This window comes from Nicotiana tabacum, chromosome 10, assembly GCF_000715075.1.
Source record: "Nicotiana tabacum cultivar K326 chromosome 10, ASM71507v2, whole genome shotgun sequence".
NCBI classification, from domain to species: domain Eukaryota; kingdom Viridiplantae; phylum Streptophyta; class Magnoliopsida; order Solanales; family Solanaceae; genus Nicotiana; species Nicotiana tabacum.
The window spans coordinates 161,867,260-161,889,009 of NC_134089.1; the positions used below are offsets into that span (position 1 = coordinate 161,867,260).

General features: G+C 37.9%; 1 protein-coding gene across 1 annotated transcript; it reads left to right on the top strand.

The window, feature by feature from the left end:
* The first annotated feature begins 19,677 nt into the window (after nt 1-19,677).
* LOC107810448 (zeatin O-glucosyltransferase-like) lies at nt 19,678-21,161 on the top strand. Its single transcript, XM_016635233.2, has one exon. It carries the CDS (start codon nt 19,701-19,703, stop codon nt 21,048-21,050), a length of 1,350 nt encoding a protein of 449 aa, XP_016490719.2. The 5' UTR covers nt 19,678-19,700; the 3' UTR covers nt 21,051-21,161.
* Nucleotides 21,162-21,750: the final 589 nt, after the last annotated feature.

Below are 21,750 nucleotides of genomic sequence, written 5' to 3' on the forward strand. Positions count from 1 at the left end.
TTGGAGGTTCGGAGTAGATTAGGCTTGAGTTGGCAAAACTGGAATTATGGCATTTTCTGGTTGATAGGTGAGATTTTGATATAGAGGTCAGAATGGAATTTTGAAAGTTGCAGTAGGTCCGTTGTGTCATTTTGGATGTGTGTGCAAAATTTTAGGTCATTCGGAGGTGGTTTGATAGACTTTTTGATCAAACGTGGAATTCAGAAGATTTTTGGAACCTTAGGCTTGAATACGATGTTATTTGGTTGATTAGATGTTGTTTGAAATGTTTTGAAGATTGGTATAAGTTTGGATAGTGGTATATGACTTGTTTGTTCTTTTGGTTGAGGTCCCGGGAGCCTCGAAGAAATTCGGATGGTTGATGGAAGATTTTTGAGTTGGGTTTGGCACCGAGTTTTTCTATTGCTGTCATAACCGCACCTGCGGCTAGGGGACCATAGGGTGCGGACTCGCAGAAGTGGAGATGGAGCCGCAGATGCGGCCAAGAAGGAGGTCAACTGGAACCGCAGAAGCAGCTACTGGAGCGCACATGCGATAGCACAGGTGCGGGCATTTAATCACAGATGCGGAATGGGCTTTTAAATCATATGTGTCATATGTGTCATCTAGAGCTGCTTTCACTTAGTGGGAGGCTTATGAGAGAGTAGGCCTGTTGGTGCAGCACCCCTTACCTGGCAACAGTTATCTATTCTCTTTTTGGAGAAGTATGTGCCACAATCTCGCAGAGAGGAGCTGCGCAGGCAGTTCGAGTGGTTGCGTCAGGGAGAGATGATTGTGATGCAGTATGAGATGTGGTTCTCTAAGTTAGCTCATCATCTCTTGTTGGTTCCCACAGATCGAGAGAGGATTAGGAGGTTCGTTGATGTTCTCACATATGAGCTTCAGATTCTCATGACTAGGGAGATGGTGTCAGGTGCTACATTTGAGGAGGTTGTTGACATTGCTTGCGAGATTGAGTCAGTTCGTCGCTAGGAGCAAGATGAAAGGGAGGCGAAGAGGCCTCGGGGATCTGGTAGTTATGGTGGTGCTCCTTCGAGGGGGTCAGTTTCAGCACGGCAGAGGTCGTCCATTCAGACATGCTCAGTCAGCTTGCCTAGGTTATTGTGGGGCATCATCGGGTCATGGTTCTCACAATTCTCATCAGGGCCAGTCATCAGTCAGTGCCCTTCTAGCCTAGAATTCGTCCCGTGCTCTTTTAGGGCTCTTATATGTCAGGTGCATCTACTAGTTATTCCGGTGCTAGGGGTTCCCTTCAGTCCCCGTCTCCAGCACTAGGGAGTTATTATGAGTGTGGAGAGTTGGGCCATATATGGAGGCAATGTCCTCGTCGTCTTGGGGGTTCATATCAGCAGAGGAGTCAGCCATCGGCTTTAGCGCCGGTTACTTCTTCAATACCTACCCAACCAGTTAGGGGTGGAGGTTAGTCAATTAGGGGTCGCCCTAGAAGGGGAGGTCGATTAGGTGGTGTTCAGGCCCATTTCTATGCAATCTCAGCTAGTCCCGATGCTATTGCTTCAAATGCTATGATTACAGGTATTGTCTCAGTCTACCATAGAGATGCCTCTGTATTATTTGATCTCGGTTCCACTTTTTCATATGTGTCATCATATTTTGCTCGTTATTTGGATACACCCCGTGAGTCTCTTATTTCATCTATTCGTGTATCGCCCACCTAGGCAAGCTGACTGAGCATGTCTGAATGGACGACCTCTGCCGTGCTGAAACTGACCCCTCGAAGGAGCACCACCATAACTACCAGATCCCTAAGGCCTCTTCGCCTCCCTTTCATCTCGCTCCTAGCGACGAACTGACTCAATCTCGCAAGCAATGTCAACAACCTCCTCAAATGTAGCACCTGACACCCTCTCCCTGGTCATGAGAATCTGAAGCTGATATGTGAGACCATCAATGAACCTCATAATCCTCTCTCGGTCTATGGGAACCAATAAGAGATGATTAGCTAACTTAGAGAACCGCATCTTATACTGCATCACAGTCATCTCACCCTGACGCAACCACTCGAACTGCCTGCGCAACTCCTCTCTGCGAGACTGTGGCACATACTTCTCCAAAAAGAGAATAGATAACTGTTGCCAGGTAAGGGGTGCTGCACCAACAGGCCTACGCCTCTCATAAGCCTCCCACCAAGTGAAAGCAGCTCTAGAAAACTGAAAAGTAATAAATGCGACCCCGCTGGTCTCCAGAATACCTGCTGTATGAAGAATCCTCTAACACTTCTCCAAGAAACCCTGGTCATCCTCGCCCTCTGTACCACTAAAAGTCGGAGGCTGAAGTCTACCAAACCTCTCCAATCTGCGCTACTCGTCCTCTGGCATAGCAGGAGCTACATAGTCCTGAACAAGTTCAACCGGTTGGGCGGGAGGAGCCTTCGGTGTCTGAAGTCCATGTACGACCTACTCAGGTGTACGAGCTGCGGGAGTCTGAGTGCCTCTCCGGGCCTAAGAAGTAGCTGCGGCTGTAGTAACTGAGACTACCTGAGCTAGGCTAGTGCATATTGATAGAATCTGAGCCAGGGCCTCCTGAAGACCCGGAATCACAATGGGCACAGTTGGTGCCTGAGCTGGTGCTGCTGGAGCATCCATAACTTGGGACCTGATCCTGAATTGGGGCAGCTGGTAGATCTGCAGGTGATGCCCTAGCTGCTATGTGGGCCACACCCCTGCCCCTACCATGGCCTTGACCGCGTCATCGGCCTCTAGTGTCCACAGGTGGTGGTATTGGTGGTCGTCCATCCTAACCGGTCGCTCGTGTCCTCACCATCTGTGGGAGAATAGAATAACAGAAGTTTAGTACTCAGATCAACATATTCGCACGACAAGAATTTCAAGAATATGAAGTTTTCCTAAAGGTTCTGCAGCCTCCCGAGGATAAATACAGACGTCTCCATATCGATCCGTGAGACTCTACTAAACCTGCTCATGACTCGTGAGACCTATGTAACCTTGGCTTTGTACCAACTTGTCATGACCCTAAACTAGACCCGATCGTGATAGCGCCTATCGTGAAACAAGGACAGCCGACAAAACCCCCAATATCAATTAAACAGTTATAATAATTTAATTTAAGTCATTAATATGGTATAAATCCCAAATAAAGAGTGAAATAGAACAATTGCGGAAAACAACACAGCTCGACATCGGAGTGTCACCAGTCATGAGCATCTAAACATCCGTCTAAGAGTATGAAAAAAGAATACACAATTTATTACAGAACTAGTGCAAAGGAAAGTAAAGATAGGAGGGAGAAGCACTGGGCTACAAACGCCGAGCTGCTACCTAGTGAACTCCGAACAGCCTGCTGGAAGCAATCAGCCCTCGCTAGCGTGACCCGAGACTCCTGGATCTGCACACAGGGTGCAGGGAGTAATGTGAGTACGCTAACTCAGTAAGTAATAAAATTAAAGGCAGCTGAGCGATAAGAAAACATGTAAAACACAACAAAATGCTACAACGAGGCAGTATAAAATTAGAGAAATGCAATAAGATAGTAAAAGCTCGTAGAAACACCTTAATTCAGTAAAAACCTTTTTAAAACATGTTTAACAGTTCAACGAGTAAATGAAAACAAGGAGAAAAGATAGAAAACATAAATCAGCCCCTCGGGAAAAATACAACAGAACTAGCCCCTCGGGCTATCTCATAATCACTCGTATCCGCCCCTCGGGCTAGATCATATCTCACACTCGGTACCCGCGCTCACTGGGGGTATACAGACTCAGGGAGGGGCCCCTTACGGCCCAAGCACAATAACAAGCCATCTCGTGGCATACTCAAATAGGCTCTCGGCCTCATATCAAGCCACCTCATGGTATAACAACTCAGGCCTTCGGCCTCATAATCATGAATCGGCACAATACCGTTGCGGCCCGATCTCATAATAACCTCACAACACAGGCCCTAGGCCTCACTCAATCAGAAATCGCTCAAAGCCACTCGAGCACAGTAAAATATGATGCTCAGCCCAAAATATCATTTAAGATGTCAAAATAGAGTAAATATGGATGAGTTATGAAAACAGTAGAATACAGCATGACTGAGTACAAATATGAAGTCAAAATATTGAGGAATAGTAGTGAAAATCCCTTAAGGGTCCAAAACAGTTGGCACAAGGCCCAAGTATGACATTTACCCAAAAACATGTTGATAGCAAATAGCTTTCAATAAAATACGAGGTTAAAAAAATCATACGGGATGGACTAAGTCACAATCCTCAACGGTGCACAACCTCATGGTCATCATCTAGTGTGTGCGTCACCTTAAAGTAGCATAACGATGTGAAATTTGGGTTTCATACCCTCAGGACAGCATTTACAATCATTACTTACCTTTATCCGGTCCAAACTCTATCCCGCAATGCATTTGCCTCTCGAATCGGCCTCCGGATGCTCCAAATCTAACCAAAATCAGCATATAACCATCAAAATATGCTAAGGGAATAGAGCCTACTCGAAAGTAATCAAGTTACAACACAAATCCCGAAATTAACAAAACCCGACCCCAGGCCCACGTCTCGAAATTCGATAAAAATTACATCAATAAACTCCTTATCTTCCCACGAGTTCATCCATATCAAAAGTACCAAAATCCGACCACAAATGACCCCTCAAATCCTTAATCAAAGTTCTCCAATCTCAAGCCCTAGTTTCTTCAATAATTACCCACAAATTTCAATAAATTTCAAGCCTAATCAATGAAATAACACCATAGGAACTAGTTTTATGTTCAAAAATCTTATCTCAATGAAGTTCTCTTAGATTCCCTCTTCAAAATCCCCCCAAAAGCTCCAAAATCGATTTAAAAATGGTGAAAAAAGGCTGAAAATTGCGAAGGATGAAATATATACTTTCTGACCTAGGGATTCTGCACCTGTGGTCCCTTTTCTGCTTCTGCGGTCTAACTCACCGCATCTGTGGTTTTCACTTAAAAGCCCATTCCGCATCTGTGATTAAATGCTCGCACCTGTACTATCGCATGTGCGCTCCAGTAGCTTCTTCTGTGGTTCCAGCTGACCTCCTTCTTGGCCGCATCTGTGGCTCCATCTCCGCTTCTACAAGTCCGCACCTGTGGTCCCCTAGCCGCAGGTGCTGTTATAACAACAATAGAAAAACTTCAGGTGCCAAACCCAACTCAAAAATCTTCCGTCAACCATTCGAAATCACTCCGAGGCCCCCGGGACCTCAACCAAAAGCACAAACAAGTCATATACCACTATCCAAACTTATACCAATCTTCAAAACATTTCAAATAACATCGAATCAACCAAATAACATCGCATTCAAGCCTAAGGTTCCAAAAATCTTCCTAATTCCACGTTTGATCAAAAAGTCTATCAAACCACGTCCGAATGATCTAATATTTTGCACACACATCCCAAATGACACAACGGACCTACTGCAACTCTCAAAATTCCATTCTGACCCATATATCAAAATCTCACCTATCAACCGGAAAATGCCAAAATTCCAATTTCGCCAACTCAAGCCTAATCTACTCCGAACCTCCAAAACACATTCCGATCACGCTCCTAAGTCCCAAATCCCCTACCAAAGATATCTGAACCATCGGAATTCACATCCGAGCCCTTTTTCACATAAGTCAACATCTGGTTGACTTTTTCAACTTAAGCTTACTCAAAAGAGACTAAGTGTCTCAACCCTTACCAAAACCTTTCCGAACCCGAGCCAACCAACCTAATAACACATAATACAGTTGAACAAGACAATAAAAAACAAAAATAGAGAAAATAGAATGGTAACTTATTAAATGAATGGTCGGGACGTTACACTTATGCCCAAAGGTACTGATAATTTTTTTTATGTATTTTGGTTTACTAGTCTAATAAAGTTAGTAAATCTATGCACGGGTTGCAACATCTGCCCACAAGAAGGTCTAGAATTTACTAAGAATTGGTATTTTACTCGATTCACCTTTTGATAGATTATACTTTATAGCTTATGTATGTGTATCCTTGTTTTGCAGTTTTTATAGATTTTCGTATCGATATTTTTAATGAGAAGGCTCAAATTCCAATGCTTTCGGGTGACTACTATGCTTAATGGAAGGAGAAAGTCCTTCTCACTTTAGGGTGCTTGGATCTGGACCTGGCACTCCGTGGGAAGAACCACCTTATCCCACAAAATCAAGTACGCTAGTGGATAAGGCTAATTATGAGCGGAGGGAGCGATCTAATCGCTTAAGTTTAATGCTCATAAAAGCACACATAAGCCATAGCATTATGGGTTCTATCCCTAATACCGATAAGGTTAAAGCTTACGTAAAGGCAATTGATGAATAATTCGTAAGCTCTAACTAGGCATTGTCAAGCACCCTTATGAAGAGGCTCTCAAGTATGACTTTCGACAAAAGTTATATAGTGCGTGAGCACATTATGGAGATAAGAGACATTGCTGCTAAACTCAAGTCTCTTGAGGTTGATATGTCTGAACCATTTCCTGTGCATTTCATTCTCAACTCTCTTCCTACAGAATATGGTCCGTTCAAGATTTCTTACTACACACATAAGGATAAATAGTCAATCAATAAACTTTTGACCATGTGTGTTCAAGAAAAAGCGAGGTTGAAGCATGAGACACCTGAAATTATTAATATGATGACTTATGGTTAGAGAAATGCAATGAAGGGCAAAAATGTTCCCATGAAGAAGAAAAGCACCTTTGGCAAAGATGTTTTCCTTTTCTGTAAGAAGACGGGACACTAAAAGAAGGATTGCCCGAAATACAAGAAATAGCTTGAGAAGAAAGGCAATTTTACCTTTCTATGTTATGAATCTAATTTTACTGAAATTTCTGATAATACATGATGGATTGATTCTGGAGCTACAATTCACATTGCCAAAATCATGCAGGGCTTTCTAACTTAGAGGAAGCCGATAGGAAGTGAAAAATACACGTCTATTCTAGAAATAGGACGCGTTCATGTGTGGAAGGCATGGGGACTTATAGGTTCATTGTGAAGGATGGTTTTCACTTAGATTTAGAAAATTCTTTTTATTTTTTAGAATATTCTAGAAATTTAATTTCTCTTTCAGGACTATTGATTAGTGGGTATGATTTGAATTTTCATTATCCTTCTGTAAAACTTTTCAAAGATAATAATGTTATTGGTTTTGAAAATTTGAATGGAAATTTATATAAACTTGAGCTAGACCCCAGATTTGAATGTAACATTTTAACTTTACATGACAAAGAAATTAGCAATAAGCGAATGTATTATCCATGAGAACTCATCAAGTCTTTGGCACAAGAGATTGGAACACATATCTATTGATAGAGACAAAAGATTGGTTAATAATGGAGTTCTAAAAGCTCTTGATTTTTCTAACTTTGTGACTTGTATGGACTGCATAAAGGGTAAGCAGACCAACAAATCAACTAAAGATGCCAAAATGAGTTCTCAATTTCTTGAGATCATACATACAGACATATGTGGATCTTTTCCTACCCCTTGCTTGAATGGTGAGAGATATTTTATCTCATTTATTGATGGTTATTCAAGATATATGTATCTCTATTTTCTATTTATCAAATCAGAAGCATTTGATGTTTTTAAAGTTTACAAAATAGAAGTAGAGAAACAAACTAGTGCTCATATCAAAATTGTAAGATCTTATGGGGTGGAGAATATTATGGTACGTACATAGATAAGGGACAAGTTAAGGGTCTATTTGCTGAGTTCCTTGAAAGTGAAGATATAACTGTCCAATATATCATGCCAGGAACACCACAACAAAATGGTGTGGTAGAAAGAAAGAATCAGACGTTAATGGACATGGTAAAAAGCATTATTAGCAGACCAAGATTACCTTTATCCTTATGGAGTGAAGCCTTAAAAAATACTGTGTATATTTTAAATAGGGTTCCATCCAAGGTTGTCTCAAAGACACCTTTTAAGTTATAAAAATGATGGAAACCTAGTTTAAATCATTTACACATTTGAGGATGTCCAACTGAAGTGAGAGTTTATAACCCACAACTAAAGAAGTTGCATGAAAGAACAATAAGAGATTATTTTATATGCTATGCGGTTAACTCTAAGGGATTTAGGTTTTATTGTCCTTCTCATTCTCCAAAAATTGTTGAGGCTATAAATGCTAAATTTTTTGAGAAGCATGAAGAGAGTAGGAGTGGTTTGACTCAAAGGGTGAAATTGGAAGAAATAAGGGAATCACCTGTAGTACCTTTATATATGGGAACTTGAATGTTGCTCAGAAAAATTCTCATGAATTATCTGAACAACAACAAGTTCAAGAGTCACCGCCATTTGAGGAGCCACATGAAAATCAACCTGCTTTACTTGAACCCACTAAAGAAGTGTATGAAATAGTAGGAGTAAAAAAATCCTTAAGAGTTCGAAAACCAGCAATTTTTAGTAACTGTATTGTATATCTCCAAGAGTTTGATTATGATATTGGACTAAAACATGATCCATGATCGTTTTCATAAGCCATGAGTGGAGAAAACTCCACACTTTGTTATGATGCCATTAAGAAGAGTTAGAATCTATGGCTAAAAATAAAGTCTGGCATCTCGTCGAATTACTAAAGGGATCCTACACTATAGGTTCGAAATGGGTTTTTAAAACCAAAAGAAACTCATATAGTAATATCGAACGATATAAAGCCAGACTTGTAGCCAAGGGTTTTACTCAAAGGGAAGGTATTAATTACTATGAAACCTTCTCTCCAGTATCAAAAAAGGATTCATTGAGAATAATCATGGAACTAGTAGCTCATTTTAATTTAGAGTTACATCAAATGGATGTGAAAACAACTTTTTTGAATGGAGATCTTGAAGGGGAGGTATACATACGTCAACCTAAAGAATTTTGTGATAAGGAAAAAAGTCACCTTGTTTGCAAATTGAATAAATCCATTTATGGGCTAAAGCAGGCTTCTAGCCAATGGTATATTAAATAATGTTGTCTCTTCATTTAGATTTACAAAGGACATTATTGATCAGTGTATATATACCTTAAGATAAGTGGGAGCAAATATATTTTTTCTAGTCCTATATGTGGATGACATTTGCTTGCAAGTAGTGATTTGGGGTTGTTGCATGAGACTAAACAGTTCCTTATTTAGAATTTTGAGACGAAGGATATAGGTGAAGCCTCTTATATCATTGGCATAGAGATTCATAGAGACAGATCCCAAAGATTACTTGGACTGTCTCAAAAGGCCTACATTGAAGGAATTCTGGAAAGATTTAGGATGAAGAACTATTCACCTATAGCACTACCCATTATTAAAGGTGACAAATTCTCTTTGAATCTATGTCCGCAAAATGCATTGGAAAAAGAGCAAATGAAAGACATTCCCTATACTTCGCTTGTTGGGAGCCTTATGTGTGCACATGTCAGTACTAGATCTGATATTGCTTTTGCGGCAGGAATGCTTGGCAGATATGAAAGTAACCCTAGTCTTCACCAATGAAAACCTGGTAAAAGGGTTTTGAGATAATTGCAAGGAATCAAAGATTTTAAGCTTACATACAAATACTCTGACTCATTTAAGTTGATTGGATATTCAAACTCTGATTTGGGTGGATGCGTGGACACTGGTAAATCTACTTCAGGATATATTTTCCTTCTTGCTGGAGGTGTATCTTGGAGAAGTTTCAATAGGACAATTGTTGCAACATCCACTATGGAAGCTGAATTTATAACATACTGTGAAGCTACATCACATGCATTATAGTTGAAGAACTTTATTTTCGGCTTTTATAATTGTCGATTCCGATTCAAGGCCATTGAGAATTGTGATAATTCAGCTGCAGTATTTTTTTTCTAAGAATAATAAAAGTAGCAGCCGAAGTAAGCACATCGATATAAAGTACTTGATGGTTAGAGACTATGTCAAGAAGTAATATGTGAGTTTTGAGCATGTTAGTACTAATGTGATGATTGCTGATCCTATGACTAAAGGTCTGCCGGCTAATATTTTCAAGGATCATGTAACCCATTTGGGGCTTAGTAGCTCAATTTGGTCTTGCTTTGCTCTCTAACAATTTGTCTAGACATTACGTTTATTTTGATATACATGACAGTGCACGCTTTGATTTTTCATGTGCCATTTTGTGATCATTGGATCAATAAAGTTGGACTCTAAATGACTTATATTAAGTTCATTCATAAAGTTGTTTGACACTTTGTTGGAACATATTTTACATTGTAATGCATGGAAGGAATTGTTTGTTTAAGGGCATGACCACCATGATTCATGTGATGATATGTTCTAGCTAAAGTGATTGTTGAGTGATAAAGTCTAAGGCCATATTATATGTTTATCTCTCATAAAGGATTATTTAATTTTAATATGTGGGCCAAGTGGGAGAATGTTAGAAATTTACCGTCTCATCTAGAGACTTTTAACGTGGCCCATATATAAGGTAATAAAATATTTACCTTGTTCCCCAAAGGAAATAATATATCAAATAATATTCTGTAGTTATGCATATATGGTATTTTCTTTGATGAAAATAAATAATTTTCTTAGGAGTCCCTAAGGCAATTATAATTTATGAGGAAGTCCCTAGGGCTAAAGTATTTTCCTAAGAGTCCCTAGCCTACCTAGAAATATGCCTGCGACTCCATCAGTCTGGCATCCTACGATGGGCACAGGCTAGTAGGCTCTTAGGTTTCCTATTAAAGTTTTACAAGGTGATTCTATAACACTGGAACAATTATGGCTGAAGGTACGTTCCTTAATTAATTTTCGCTGCAACGACTTTATGTATGTGATAAAATTCCACAGGTACAACTCATTAAGCAAGTTAAGGTGACATATGCAGCAAACTCAAACTAAGAAATCAATGAAAATGTTGTGGCTGGTACAATTATCAAATATTCTAGTTCTTGTTTTCAGTTTACAATTTAAGCACATGGATCATAGATTCAGGAGCTTCAGTATGTGTTTTGACTCAAATGCTTTTATATCTTTATCACCTCTTCATGTTCCCTTAGACATCAACCTACCTAATTCTTTTAAAGTAACTCATATAGGAAGAGTTTCTATTCACTCTGATTATATTCTTGAAAATGTACTGCATGTTCCTACTTTCAGATATAATCTATTATTTGTCAATAGGTTTTGTTTGGAAGTTCATTGCATTATCTCATTCTAATTACTCAATGCATGTTGTAGGCTCCTTTAATAAAGAGGGTTCAAGTTTTTGGTGAAGCAAAAGAGGGATTGTACCTATTGGAGCTTAATTATGCTAGTTCTAAGAAAAGATATGAAGAAAATGTACTTTCGTCTCCAAAACAGAATATTTTCAGTCAGGTTTCAGTTTCTTTTCCCTTTTCTACAAGTACAATCTATGATGTAAACCTTTGGCATGTCGGGCTAGTGAATTTTCCCTTTTCATTAATGAAATATCTCAATTTTATTTCCATTCCTTCTGATTTTGAATGGTCCTGTGATATATGTCCTAAAACTAGACAAACTAGAAATTCTTTCCTTTTAAGTCAAATCAAGTCAAAAAAAGTATTTGAGTTAATTCATGTTGATACATAGGGACCTTACAATGTTCCAACTTGTAATGGTTTCAGATATTCTTTAACTATTGTGAATGATTATAGCAGAGGGATATGGACCTTTCTTCAAAGCAGAAAGTGTAATGCTTTTGAAGTCTTAAAGAATTTTTTAACTATGATAGAGAGGTAATTTGGTATTAAAATACTGAAACTAAGGACGTATAATGCTTTTGAGCTAGGAAAAGGAACTCAACAGTTTGCTTTTCTTTCCTCTCAAGGAATTCTGCACCAAATATCTTGTGTAAACACCCCTTAACAAAATGAGATTGTTGAGAGGAAACAAAGATATCTTTTGAAAATTGCAAGAGCTCTACTTTTCCAGTCAAGAGTTCCTATTTCCTATTGGGGTGAGTGCATACTAATTGCTACTCATTTGATCAATCAACGGCCTTCTAAGGTTCTTAAAGGAAAGACACATTTTTTTCATTTTGTTCAACCAATCACCCTCTTATAATTCTCTCAAAAGTTTTGGATGTTTATGTTATATGTCTACTCTATCAAATGGAAAAAGTAAATTTGATCATAGAGCTAAGGCTTGTGTATTTTTGGGTTATCCTTTGGGGCAAAAGAGATATAAGTTGTTGGAAATAGACACCAAGAAAATTGTAGTTTCCAGAAATGTTCATTTTTATGAGGACAAATTTCCTTTTTGCTTCTGCCCATGTACCCTCAGAACCTACGTTTTCAATTCCTGATCCTATCATGCCTTTTTTTACCACTTCTTAGCAGTTTCAATTTGCTTCACACTTCTTCTTCTTCTTCACCTAGCACTCATTCACCTCGCACATATTCTTCACCTAGAAATTAGTCACCTCACACCCAATTTTCTCCTAGCACCAGTACAAATCCTCACATTAACACAACATCTCAGCCTAGGAAATCAACTAGAGAGTCAAAATGGTCAAGACATCTAAATGACTATATTTGCAACAATGTTCATCTTACCAATCTAACTGCAAGTTGTCTTACAAAGTCAGCACAACCCAATGCCTACTTTTTTGCAACCCTATCATCTAACAACTAACATGTTATGCAATCTATTACATAAATCTCAGAACCCACTAATTTTTTTCAGGCTTCAGTGCATCCTGGATGGCAAAGGGCAGTGAACTCAGAAATTGAATCCTTGAAGGAAAGTCACACTTGAGATATGGTTCCCTTACCAAATGAAAAAAGGGTTTTACCTTGTAAGTGGGTATAGAAGGTGAAGCGCAATTCTGATGGAAGCATAGAGAGACTAAATGTCGAGTTAATAGTGAGAGGAGACATACAAAGAGAAGGGATAGATTATACTGAAGTCTTTTCTCCTATGGTTAAAATGACCACCATATGTTGCTTACTAGCAGTGGAAACTAAGAAAGCTTGTCCAATCTATCAATTAAATGTAAGTAAAACATACTTACATGGTGATTTACAAGAGGAATTCTATATGAGATTTCCAGCTGGTTTATCTCCTCCCAGTCCCAACCATGTTTGTTTACTAAGGAAGTCTTTATATGGTTTAAAGCACGCTTCATGGCAGCGGTATGTTCGGCTTGCTGGTGCTCTAAGTTTCAAAGGTTATTCTTCAATGAATGACTTCATTATTTTTTATAAGACACGTAGCTTTGATTTCTATTGTGACCGTCTATATCGATGACATTCTTATTAGTGGAGATGATTCAGATGAAATTTCAACACTCAAATTGTTTCTCAATACATAATTTAAGGTAAAAGACCTAGCAAATTTGCATTACTTCCTAGAAATGGAAATATTGAGGTAAAGGTAGGGGATAATTATGTACCAAAGAAAATTTACCTTGGACCTGATCAAAGAGTTTGACATCCCCGAATACTCTTGTGTTTCTTCTCCACTTGAACCTTCTTCAAAGTTACGAGTAGATGAAGGGGAATTTCTTCTTAATCTGACCATATATCGCCACCTCGTTGGGAAGCTCAATTACCTAACACATACAAGGACCGACTTGCCTTATATGGTTTTGAAACTTGGCCAATTTATGAAAACCCCAGAATTTCCCATTTCATGGCAGCTCTTCGAGTATTGCGCTACTTACGTTCTGATCCAGGACAAGAGATCATTTTGAATACTACTACGTCCCTCAAATTGGTTGCCTTTTGCGATGCGTGGGCCTCTTGCCCTAAAACTCGCAGGTCTGTCGCTCTTGGTGGTTCACCTATTTCTTGGAAATCCAAGAAACATGCATTTGCTTCTCTGTCTTCAGCTGAGGCAGAATATCGATCTATGCGACGAGTCATCGCCGAATTGACATGGCTCACCCGTTTGCTCGAAGATTTGTCAGTCACTCCTTCACTACTAGTCCCAGTGCTATCTGATAGCAAATCGGTGATTCACATAGCACACAATCCTGTTTTTCACGTACGAACGAAGCATATATAATTGGACTGTCACTTTGTCCGGCAATAGTTTCTCTCTGGACTAATTACCATGTGCTATGTTCCTTCATCTTCACCACTAGCATATGTTTTCACCAAAAACCCTCTGAGGGCCATCTCACAATTCAGTACTTTGCAAGTTGGGGGTAACTTCTTTACTGTCTAACTTGAGGGGGGATGTTAAACAGATTCTCATCAGAGAAATGGAGTCGGCACGGAGTCATCTATGAAGAAATAAAGAAGAAGAAGAAGAAGAACAAGGGCTTCAAACAAGGAACTTAGGTTTCGGATTAAACTACATCATTGCCCACACTTTTGTCTTTATTATTGACTAATGGACTTGACACGTAGAGGGATCTCAATATTCAAGAACTTATAATAGGAACCATTGGATTCTACACGAGAAGAGCACATGCTCACACATAGTAGAGAGTATTTTTGGTTACACAACTGTAATTATAGAATAATTTAGTTACACTATTATAAACATAGGCAATTGGAATTAGACAACTGTATAGCATAATCTTATTTTACAGTTTTCTTTTACAATAAATACATGTATAAATATATGTACAGTCAATGAACGAACACAATGAAAATTCTGCAAATTCCCTTCTTCAATCTTTCACCCTTGAATTATCATACCAACTGGAGTACTAGTAAAGTAATCCCAAATAGATAGCTATGCAATAGCATACCAGCTATTCATCCTGGATGGATAAGGAATGGACCAACACTGACTAGAAGACATCAGTTGCAACACATTACTCTTTTCACTAAGGAAGATGTAATGGAGGCACTAAGAGGTATAAATGACATGAAGGCACCAAGGGGTGATGAGTTTAATACATGTTTCTTCAAAAAACTTGGCATATTATTGGAGATGATATTGTTGCTGCAGTACTGGAGTTCTTTACTACTGGGAGAATGTATAAGCCTATCAATAACACAATAGTCACCCTTATACCTAAAGTAAAAAATCCAAGTTCAATCAGAGAGTATAGACCTATTTCTTGTTGCACTACAGTATATAAAATCATATCCAAAATGATAACAAGCAGATTGAGGCAAGTGATGAATACATTGGTAGATGAGAGTCAAGCAGCCTTTGTTCCAAGAAGAGGATTGATAGACAATGTACTGCTCAGTCATGAACTAATAAAAGGCTATGGTAGGAAAGGGGTCTCACCAAGATGCATGATCAAGATTGACATGCAAAAGGCATATGATTCAATTGAATGGGTTTTTTTGGAGCAGGTATTAACTGGGTTGTGTTTTCCCAAAGCATTTATATGATGGATTATGGAGTGTCTCAGAACTGTATCTTACTCCATTTCTATTAATAGTAGTCCTACTATTCCATTTGAAGCAAAAAGGGGTTGAGGCAGGGTGATCCAATATCACCATTATTATTTGTATTAGCAATGGAGTACCTGACTAGAATCATGAAACAATTGAAGGAGGAACCTAATTTCAATTATCATCCAAGATGTGAGAAACTAAACATTGTCCAGCTCAGTTTTGCTGATGATTTGCTGCTATTATGCAGAGGTGATGTGATGTCTATACATCTATTATGTGAATGTTTCAATGTTTTTCAAAAGCTACTGGACTTGTTGCAAACCAAAGTAAAAGCTGCATGTATTTTGGTGGTGTTCAAATAGTAGTACATCAGGACATTATTCAAGCTACTAGTTTTGCCATTGGTGTACTTCCTTTAGATACTTAGGAGTTCCTCTGAGCTCAAAAAACTATCTGTGAGCCAGTGCCAACCTTTACTAGACAAAATGCTGGGAAAAGTCAAACAATGGACAGTCAAATTCTTAAGCTATGCAGGAAGACTACAGTTGATAAAGAGTGTTTTAATTGCCATCCAAAACTTCTGGTCACAGGTCTTTTCACTACCAAAGAAAATTATACAGATGATTGAAGGTATTTGCAGAAGATTCCTCTGGACTGGTGATACCAATACAAGTAAAAAAGCTCTGGTAGCTTGGGAGAAGATGTGCAGGCCTAAATCCAAAGGAGGACTGAACATAACTGATCTTGGCACATGGAATAGAGCAGCATTATTAAAACACCTCTAGAATGTTTGTATGAAAAAGGACAAACTGTGGATAAGGTGGGTGCATGTTTACTACATAAAAGGGAAGATTCCATGGCAAGTAGAAGTGAAGCAAGCTTCATGGATAATCAGGAGGATACTACAGGCTGGAAAATATATAAATGAAGCAAGGTTGGATATTGGGAAGGTGTTAGGAACAAAATCATTCTCTATCAGGTTAATGTACAATCAACTGAGAGGATATTTCCCTAAAGAAGATTGGAGCAGATTACTATGTAATAACAAAGGTTGTCCAAGGTGAAAATTCATATTATACCTTGCTGTACAGGAGAAGTTATATACCAAAGACAAATTGAGCAGATGGGGAGTACAAGTTAATCCAAATTGTCCACTTTGTGAGCAAGAGCCGGAGAGTCATCAACACATGTTCTTTATGTGTAGATTCTCAGCAAAAGTATGGGGGAAGCTGTTGACATGGATAGGATTGGCACGAAGAGTAACTGGCTAGAATGACGAACTCAAATGGACAGCAGATCATATGAAAGGCAAAGGATCGAAAGCTATGCTCTACAGGATGTGTATTACAAGTGTTGTTTACCAGATATGGATGGAAAGAAATAGAAGGATTTTTCAACAGGAAAAGAGAAGTAGTGTAGCTATCACAAGGCAAATAATACAGAAGATACATTGTATAGGAAATAGGCAAAGTAGCTTAAGGAATGAACTTCAAAAATTAAATTTCTATCCTTAGGAGTTGTTAGAATACAAAAAAGAGTGTACGAAGTTTGGGGCTGCATGTCCAAACTCAATTACGAATATACTTGTACATATTTACTTGGTAATAAAAATTGTTTAATTACCAAAAAAAAAATAAACAAATAAATAGATGATCAGTCTGTATGTAGGTAATTAAATGACAACATCTACACATTTGATCTCTTGCATGGCTTTTCTATTACTGCATTTCTTTTTATAATTGCTAGGATTACGTTTTGCTTGAATTGATAATCTATTGGAAACAACCTCTTTACCTTCGTAAAGTGAGATAAGTTTGCGTATGCACTATCCTCTCTATGCTCCAGTATTTTGTTATTGATGACCTACACATTTGACATAATTACATATGCATGCAGTATACAGAACATCATCTACCAGTATTTATTAATATTCTATGCCAACAACCCCACAAAGAAAGTCATCTTAAATGTAAGTCTGGCCATGCGTTTATCTCGAACTTCAAGAGTCCCCATGCCGAAGACCGTGAAGATGCCTTTTAAGTGAGGGGTCCAAAACGCACTGTCTTTTTCTAAGTTTTGTCCTTGTTTTATCAAACATAGTACATTTAATTAGCTTCAATATGTCTTTATTTCTAGTCTAGTGTTTTAAAAGATGTGGGCGTAACGCAATATGTTTTATATATGATTTAGCAAAGCATAAGCCTCGAGATATTTAAGAAAGTCTTTTTAATTATTAATATATATATATATATATATATATATATATATATATATATATATATATATATATATATATATATATATATATATATATATTTTATAAATGTGCTTCATCTCCACAAAAAAACTAATCAAAATAATTTATTATACGCTACTTACAAGCACAAGCAACTTGAGTAGGAAAAAATAAAATTTTATATACGAAGAAACAAAAATGATGACGAACATGCAATTTAAACTTTAAACTTGCTGCTACGAAGGAGAATTGAGTTCTCTTTGTATTTGTAAAAAATAATAATTGAATATTCGTTACTTTTGGGAGATATTAGCAGACTAGCAAAAGAATTAAAAAAAGACAATAAATTAGGGCTTCAATCAATAAAAAAAGATCTTGACTTTTAAATTTAATACATTTCAGTTCTTTTTTAAAACTTTTGAGTAATTACAAGCTGACTTTTGAGAATTTGGGTATTATATAAAGGACTTATTCAACAAATTTTGTTTTAATTTGAAAAAGTCTCTAGAGCTTACGCCTCACTACAAAAACGCGCCTCAAATACCCGGGCGTACACCCCGAACGCCTCGAACACCCGGGCGAACGCCTCGAAATGATGGGCGTATGCCTCTTGAGAATTTCTCCCCACACCATCGCCTCGGGACATTTTTGATGTGCCTCGCCCCAGGGCTCACCCAAAAATGCATTTTAAAATACTGTTCTAGTCTAAAGTAGAGCAACATATCTCTCGTAGACGAGCAATATCCTTTAGTGTTTTTGTCTCAAATTATCTGTCGTGTTTCTCTTTAACATGTCCCTTAAGAAATATTAACTAGAACGAGGGTTGGACTATTTTTATCCTTGTTTATATCTTAAGATATAATCTCTCTTAATTGAATATCTATCTTATTTATGTGCTATCTCCATCTTCAAGAATAATTATTATTAAGAGTAAAATGAGAAAAATATAATTTATTTGTCTTGAACTTGTAAAATTACAAATAATTTAAGACAATTGTTTTTAGAAAGCATGACAGATAATTTGAGACGGAGAGAGTATCTTTTTTACTTAGTTTTTTTGCCATTATTCACCTTAATGTCTTCATTAATTTCATAAATCTCAACTATTTTCCTTGTCATTGTGTGCCTTAAAGTTTACATATTTTAACGTTCCTTTTACATTTACTACCGCAAAATAATTTATTTTATCTTAAACTAGTAAAATGACAAATAATTTGAGATAACTATTTTTAGAAAACATGACAGATAATTTGAGACGGCGAAAATATCTTTTCTACTCAGGTTTTTTGCCACTATGCACCTTAATGTTTTCATTAATTTCATAACTCTCAACTATTTTCCTTGTCATTTTGTGCCTTAAAGTTCTCATATTTTGACGTTTCTTTTACATTTACTACCGCAAAAACTGCTCCTTCAAACAACTAAGTTAGGTTGAAGTATTTAATTCATCAAAAAATATTCGGAAAAGGGCCAAGTATATCTCTTTACTATCAGAAAAGGTTTAAATATATCCGTCGTTATACTTTGAGTCCAAATATACCCATGTTATTTATACTATTGGTTCAAATATACTCTTTTTGCGTTAAGTTTGTTTAAAGTGAACATTCAATCATACGTGGGACTGACACTTGATGAGGTGGATCAATGCCACATGGCTTGCCACCTTGGACATTCAATCATAAGTGAGACTGACATTTGATGGGGTGGATCCATGCCACATGGCTTGCCACCTTAGCGCCTCTAACCCATTTTATCTCTCTTCTATTATTTCCCACCACTAAAATTTTCTTCCCCTCCACCACTATTGCCACACATTACTGCTACCATGAAAAATATTATATTTCAAATTTTAGTTTTTTATATATGGATTAGGGGCACTGAGATGGCATGTCACGTGATATCCACCTCATCAAATATCAGTGCACGTAGGGTTGAATATCCACCTTTGACAAACTTAACAGAAGAAGGGTATATTTGAATCAATAGTATTACGACAAGGATATATTTGGACCCAAAGTATAACGAAGAAATATTTAAATATGAGGTCTGTTTAAGCAACAAATAACGATGAGAACTAAAATGATTCTCTTTAGCAGAGCTAATTTCTTTCTCATTTACTACCTCGTTTTTATAGGATCTGAAGCAAGAACTTTATTGGGTACTAATCTGCAAACTCTAGTAATGTAGCTGTGGTTATGGTGCCCTTTCCTGAATATGGGCACCAAACTCCATTTCTTCACCTTTCTCGTCTTATCTCTTCCTATGATATTCCAGTCCACTATGTTAGTATTGGTGCACGAAATCAAGAACTGAAACGTCGGTTACAAGGATCAAACCTTGATCAATTTCCCAACATACAATTCCATGACCTTTCAATACCTTCAGCTCGTGCTACTACAGCTGAAAAGGAAGACGACAACTATATGTCGTACTTTGCATCCTTAGAACTACTAGGCGAGCCCCTATGTGCAATTTGTCATCAACTTTTGACCACTTGTAAAAGAGTGGTGATTATTCATGACTCAATAATGCTATCAGTTGTTCAAGGTGTGATTTCAATAACCAATGTCGAGACATACATTTTTCATGTCATCTCTGCTTTCACTGTTTGTTCGTTGTTCCAACAAGTTAGCGGTTCAGCAGAAAACAATGACTTGTTCTTACCTTTGCAACACCACATTCCTTCATTCCAAAGCTGTTATCCGCCAGAGATGCTGGAATTCATAAAGATGTTACGCGATTGGACGTTCAAATCTGGAGAAATCTTCAATACCTGTATAGATATAGAAGGTCCGTATCTAAATGCACTCGCTAAACAAAGCGAGAAGCCATTGTGGGATCTTGGTCCTTTGATCAATCCTGTCTATTTACACAACGACGAGTATTCTGCTTCACCTAAAATAGTAAGCCACAGATGTATTGAATGGCTTGATAAACAACCTAAGAATTCTGTCATCTATGTTTCATTTGGAACAGCAAGAACTTTCTCGCTTGAACAAATTATTGAACTTGCCCTTGGTTTAGAGAGGTCAGAACAAAAGTTCATATGGGTTCTAAGAGAAGCAGATAAAAAGGGGAATGATTTTACAACAGACGTTCCGAAGATTGAGCTGCCAATAGGGTTTGAAGAAAGAGTAGCAGAAAGAGGAATAATAGCAAGAGATTTTGTACCTCAGATGGAAATTCTAGCACACCCTTCCACAGGTGGTTATTTATTCCATTCGGGTTGGAACTCTTTCTTGGAAAGCCTAACAATGGGAGTGCCAATGGCAACTTGGCCAATCCACTCTGATAATCCATTCAACGACGTGCTTATAACAAAGGTGTTGAAAGTTGGCCTAGTAGTGAAGGATTGGGCACACAAAGATGACTTGGTGAAAGCAGATAGAATTGAAAATGGAGTGAGGACTTTGATAACTTCCCCTGAAGGAGAAGAGATGAGGCAGAGAGCGATAGCGTTGAGCCAAGCTATCAAGATGTCTGTGAAAGATGGTGGCGCTACTAAGGAGCAAACGGAGTCTTTCATCGCTCACATCACCAGATAATTAACTGGTCATCTCTTTTGTTGAATTATATATCTTGAATAACTTAAAATGTATGATTTCATTGTTATAACTTATAAGTTGGGTGCTTAATAAACATTGGCTTCATTCACAGTGTCTTGATTCCAATTCAACAGAGTGAAGTGAAGAATCCTTTTAAAACCAATTGACATAGACGAGGAAGCTCAAAATTAAAGCTAGAGAACACAGATCAAAGAGAAAAATTCTGAGGGGTTAACATAAGATTTACATTGGATTGTACAGAAAAAACTAACTTTTAAAATCCTCATACTTACATATAGAACATAACAGACGAAAGATATAAACAAACACCACAATTGATATTATTACTGTAAGGTCCCGTGAAAATTTCTACTCGAAAACCAAATCTCGTGGTGTCAAGTAAGGATCATGTGTTAGAAATTCATAAAATTCTTGCTCGCCGCGGTTCGGATCCTTTGGATTGATCTGTGCACTGAAAAGTTAAGAAATTATGTTTCCAGAAGAGTGCATTTCTGCGGTCCATTATGCGGTCGCATAATAGGTATGCGGACCGCAGAGTCAGTCAGTGTGATGTTTAATTTGAGGTCAACTATGCGGCCAATTATGCGATCGCATAATCGATATGCGGGCCACATAGTCATCGCATAATCCCCTTGAAATATTTGTGAAGGGCAGTTCTGCGGTGCATTATGCGACCGCA